Here is a 6,000-nt window from a genome sequence, read left to right on the forward strand (position 1 = left end):
TGCTTAGCGACACAGCGGGGCGAGGGTGCCCGGAGCTCCAGGTCTCGTTTCTCATTTCCCTCTGACTTCGGACTTTGCTAAAGCTCCTCTCTCTCTCTCTCCCTCTCTCTCTCCCTCCCTCCCTCTCTCTCTCTCTCTCTCTCTCTCTCTCTGTCTCCCCATTCCTGTTCTGGTCTCTTGGGGCTCCAGGGACTGCAGTACTTCAACGCGAGGCTCAGGATGCTGGAGAAGCGTCAGCAGCAGATCCGGGAGCTCAGGGCCAAGCACGAGAGACTGAAGAGGGAGCTGGAGGACGCCAAGACTCGGCTGATGCTCGACCCCGGCAAGTGGATGGGAGAGTGTGAGTACCGATATCCTTATACATTCACAGTGATTCAGCAATCAGTTTTGTTTGGGGTTTTTTCCCCCATTTCTATTGGAAATGATTTATATTGGCAACTGAGGGTCACTGGTGAGTTGTGGTGTGTTTTTGAGCATGTGATGTCAAGTAGATGTTTTTCATACATTTGCATTTAGCCTTGGCAGGCTGGAAACTAAATGAGATCAGAGGAGATGTATAATGAATTGCTGCGATTGAATTTCAAAGAACATACTGATGTTTGTGCAACCCTCAGCTAAATGAAGGATTAATTTGCACTGAATTTGATGTGTGTTTTTGAGAGGCTCTTGTTCTACAAAATACAAATACATTACAAGCACATCACAAAATGGCAAAAATGTGCAAAGTATCCAATGCTTGTGGTTGAGCAGCTGATGCATAAAACTAGCCACCATAAAACTATTATCTCACCCCCTTCATGTCAGTGCACATGTCATGGTATTACAGGAATCATGATCTGTCATTCTGTGTTGCATGTACTGCATTCTTATTGATGACTACATTAGGGGTCTTGCTCTGTGCTCTGTCTTGCAGAACATGACATGCCTGTGGAGAAAATGCTTGAAATTGAAAATATTGATCTATTTCAATTATGTTCCCAGCTGCCTTTTGTAGTCTCCATCGCAAAAAAAATGTGTTCATTTTCGGGGCCCTGCAGGGATAAGCTCATTTGGAAGCTAACACCCGATTGTTTACAGGTGCCTACTGGGTCCATTTGCACTGAATGGGAATGACCCATTTACTGCTGTGGCTGATAGACGTGAGATTGCGGTACAGCTCTGTAGTTTTTTTGTGGAGATAAAGAGAGTATTTCCATTCTCAGTATCTACATGTGCTCCTCTGAACTGTGCCAACAGCATGGCTGTCATTATGACTTCCTGTGCCATGCCCTCCAGAAGGCATCCATGTTTAAAACATGTAATGTACTCTACTTCGTCCTCAAAGGCAACTTCCATTTGGGACATTGGTCATTCCATGTGACTTTGGTTTAATGCACTTCCTTATGTAAACACACATACTTTGTCTTTTGTGTTCCTTAAAGACCGGTTGACCCTGGACACAAGATTTATGTGCTATGCCTATAGGCTATAACAGTAGGCTTTTTGAAAATAGAGGACCAGCATATGCATACTCCTTATTCCCCCTTATTCATGTGTGAAAATTCAGATGCGTGAATCACACATGCACACGACCAATGCTTCTCTTTATGTTCTTGTCAGAGCCTCTTTTTTGTGTTGGTGAGCGAGTGTTCCTTAACATGTTCCTGACATCATTCATAGAACACACACATACAGGGGAATCCAGCCATGCAGTGCCAAACAACACACGTACAAAAGCCTCTTTCTATGGCTCCAGCTCTGCCAGTGCCTCTAGCAATGGGACTGGTGTGGTGTGGAACATCTCCCTGTATCTATGGCGAGGCATTTTGGGAATTCCTTTTTCATTATAACCCAGATTTGGAATGTTGTTTAGAGAAAGTGAAGCCCCCTGGTCCTGTGATATCAACAATACTGTATTTACAGTATGCTTTAAGAGCAATGTTTGTGTAAAGGACATCACGTCGTATTGTGTTTAAACAAAGAGCTTGCTATGGTTTCCCCTCTGTAGCTGGTTGCTGAAGGGTCTTCCCTCAGGATAAACAAAGTATCTATCTATCTATCTTCTGTGGTTGGTTGAGCTTTCAAAATCTTTTATGTAGATATTTATAGAAATACAGCTATGTATTCATTGCATACAGTATATGGTGCAGAAAGACTACAAGGGGAAAATAATTGCAGTTTTCTTTTCATGAATGATAAGCTAATCTGACAGAAAGTTACTCTACAAACACTGAATGAAAATGAGTATTTGAGCAGCCTCCACATTTTGGACACGTCTTGCATTTTCATCCGAGAGTTGGAGTATTTAACAGTAACATAGAATTAGCAAACCAGTATTAGAGTGGTGCGTCTGTGGTGACATAGTCACCCCAGTGAGACAATTGTTTCCTATTGTTCTGCATTCATGGCATGGTGGTCCAGGTCTTTTTGTGCCTGTGATGTGAGAGAAAAATTATTCATTGTGTCATAGCTGACCTGCCACGGACTGACTCATGAAAAATTGTAAAGGTCGCGCATTCTATACAATACATTTGATGCTTGAACATTTCCTCATATAGCAAAAAATGGATCAAATAAAACCCTGTTGTTAAGTTTGATGGAAAGGTCATTTCATTTTATGTGCCATGTGTCTTTCTCCATATAGACTCAGTCTCTTTGTTTGTCTCCTCTCTGTCTCCTGTTCCCTCCAGTCGACGTAGATCCAGACCTGGACATGGACTCCCAGGACTACCTGGAGGCGCTGGTGCAGGCCACGGGGGAGCTGGAGTTCTGCGTCAACCTCTGCAAGTCTCGGGTCATGATGGAGACGTGCTTCGACATTGTGGTGAGCGCCGCCGCCGCAGGGGCGCAAGGTGGACACCAGGAAGTGGAAGTTTGAGGCAAGGAGCAAGTGAAAGAAGAAAGAAAGAGAAGAGAATACGAGGAGGAGGAGAAAAAGAAGAGAAGAAGATGATTCAGAGAGAACAGTGCTGGCAAAACAGAGATGTGTCAGAGCGAGAGACAGTCTAAAAAGGATCTGGATGATAGAGACAGCAAGAGCGGAAGAAGAAATGATGATCCGGTCAGAGCCTGAACGAGCCTGAAAGTGAGACTGTGGCTGTAGCCTGGGGGCCAAGGAATGGACTGAGAATAAATGAATCACGACCGACCAAGGTTCAGTTCCCCTTGAATCACCTGTGCGGACAGAAAAGACAGATGTTAAACGTGAGTCATCGTCGTCTCCATCATCGTCGTTGTGTTTTTTCACCAAGAAGTGCCTTGATCATTAACAATCCTGAGGGATTACCTTTCTTTCTGATTTGGTGCTAGTTTTGAAACCAGCTTACCTGAGCAAACCCTTATGTATTCCATTTTTTGAGAAAGTCACATAAAAGTATTTTATATTGTATTGTAATCTATGGTGTATGTATATATGATTTTAGTTAAGAAAAACAACATAAATCAAGGGGCAGTAATATAATATACATACTGTATATGTATATGTGTATATATCAATATGTATATTGTTGCATACCCTTCAGACCTTTGCCTTTTTGTTATTCTCCATCACAGTCCCTCCCGTTACTGTGCTGGTGGTCGCTTTGATGTTGCGCTCGGAAAAGTTTCCTCTCTCTCCGTTTGGTATGCGTCTCGCCCGCTGCGATTTAATCGCTGGCCGTTAGCCGCTCTCGCTGCCCGCTCCGCTGGTCCTGATAGCGACCCTGAGTGAGTGTGCTGTTTCCGGGACGGAACGCCGGAACTCTGCTCAGAGCGCGTCATCTGTCTCTCTTAGTTACACTCATCCTTCAGGGACTGGCCGTCTTTCCCACTCTCGCCACGTCTGAGTGGGTGTGTGTGTTTGGGTGGACGTGTGTGTGTGTGTGTGTGTGAGTGTGTGTGTGTGTGTGTGTCTGTGTGTGTGTGTCTGTGTGTGTGTGTGTGTGTGTGTGTGTGTGAGTGTCTGTGTGTGTGTGTGTGTGAGTGTGAGTGTGTGTGTGTGTGTGTGTGTGTGTGTGGACCCTGCAGACCCGCCCAGCCGTGAGATCTTTTGAGTGGCACAGCCGGATGCGTCCCATAAATCATAGGCTTTCAGACTCCAGCGCGGGGCACCTGACACACAAGGGTGGCATTGAGCTCCCAGTGCAAACATGATACTGCAGAGTCTACCTGCCCCTGTGCTTGCATTTGGGCTGCTGGGTTATTGATCCAACCAGCGAGACTGTGGACAAAACAATAGGGCATCATCTTCAGCAGAGCGGCAACCGGAGTCGAGAGACCAAAAAATCCTCAACTCTGTTGGAAAATCACAGTGATCTGATTAATTGGCTCCAAATCTCTCACTGTTAGTGGAACACACACACACACACACACACACGCTGAAAAATGAGCAGTGGGATATAAACATTCCCTTTCAAGCGAGTGGGTTTCAAACAGTGTGTGTAATCAAACCAATACTCACAGCGGGCAGTGGGCTCCAAACTCTTATCCCCGTGCTCTTTGTACTGTAGGCCTATCAGCAGTCGAGAAAACTCACAAAGAGTTAATGCCAACATTCTCTTCCCTGCGAACCAGCTTCCTCTGATTACCGGTGCTTCTCACCGACGCCCTTGTGCTTTTTTAGCCATATAAGGTCACCTTAGGAGCTCAGTCAAAGGTTTTTTAAAGAGGTCCACCAACATGAGAAAACAATTAACCATCTGAGGTCAAACCGATGACTAAGTAATTTTGATTATAACCTTGGATGTCAGCATGTTTAAGTAATTATCGCAATATGACGCATTGACTTCAACACTGTATGAGTTCCATGGTGGCACAGCCTCTCACGTGAAGGCTGTCCACGCTATTGAATGACACTAAACATGGCAAGTCATTCATGACTAATCATTTGTGATTCGTGTGCACATCACTGACCGCACATCTATCCGTTAGCATAGTTTGTTTTATGTGAACGGGTCAAGTAACACAGTTACGGCGCAGCAACGCAAAATTGTCCGAACGACGTAACTGGTTGTTAAGAGTTCATTTGAGCATTTCTCCGGACATGACATGAGTGTAGTATTCCATTGTAGTGTTATGACAGAACCAAAGGGGTCGGGTGAACTGAGATGTTAACTTTTGAGAAATCTGTTACTCTTTGGGGATTCTGAGTGTGAGCAACCTGTTACTGATGTTAAGTACATCACTGTATGAACTGAAAAACTATGCTGTTTCTGTGCAGACTGTGGTCTTTTATCTCTCTCTCTGTTTGAATGCATTCTGCCCACACCTGTTAATGAGTCTTTGTTTTTTGGTGTTGCCGTACGATGGTCCATTTGATCTTTCGAAGATGAAAACAGAAAAAATGAGTATGTGTGTTAAATTGCTCCCATTTCAAAAATCATAACCTTTAAAAACTATGTATTTTTTTAACAGAATGAATCCTCTTTTCAACAAAGACAAATCTCTCAGGCTCATTTTGTAGTTGCTGCATGAAATATTTATTAATCTTTTTGTAATATTTATTTTATTTTATTTTACTGTCTTTTTCAAACCTTAGTCTGTTTTTTTCCCTTTTATCAGTAAGTTATATAAAATACTTTTTTGCCAAACATATTGAGAGAGAGACTTTTAACATGTAACATGTTTTTTTGGCTTTGTATTGTACAGTTTTATAATCCTTTCTAACAAAATGTACAGTATTCAGTTTGCATCTATTCATAATTGTGAATAAAGGTTACCTTTTCCTCTTTGTAATAAACTGCGAGATTGGAATTTATTCATGCATTGATATTTTTCATAATGGTGTTATGGTTGCTGGAAATAATACCAATTTGGTCGCAGCAACCATTGGTTCCGGCAGTAAATGTGAAAGCTGTTGCCCATGTACCACAGATGATGAATTTGCTGCTTGAGTTGCTGCTTCGGGTTAGTTCCTCTGAATGCACACCTGAAATAGTCTGCCATCACTGCAGCCCCGATTTGATCATAAACAGGAAGACTGGTGGAATATTTAATAGCCAGCACTATCTACAGGAACCAGTGTCATACAGAACACTGACACCG

General features: G+C 43.2%; 1 protein-coding gene across 1 annotated transcript in view; it reads left to right on the forward strand.

Moving 5' to 3' along the window:
• kif26aa (kinesin family member 26Aa) overlaps positions 1 to 5,685 on the forward strand; it is a 92,046-nt gene extending 86,361 nt beyond the window's left edge. The window contains exons 16-17 of the mRNA XM_062551377.1: positions 190 to 340; positions 2,670 to 5,685. Of these exons, the coding sequence (XP_062407361.1) occupies positions 190 to 340; positions 2,670 to 2,857 (339 nt within the window). The 3' untranslated portion in view covers positions 2,858 to 5,685. The remainder of the gene's footprint in view (positions 1 to 189; positions 341 to 2,669) is intronic.
• Positions 5,686 to 6,000: the final 315 nt, after the last annotated feature.

Source organism: Sardina pilchardus, chromosome 12 (assembly GCF_963854185.1).
Source record: "Sardina pilchardus chromosome 12, fSarPil1.1, whole genome shotgun sequence".
Taxonomy (NCBI): Eukaryota; Metazoa; Chordata; class Actinopteri; order Clupeiformes; family Clupeidae; genus Sardina; species Sardina pilchardus.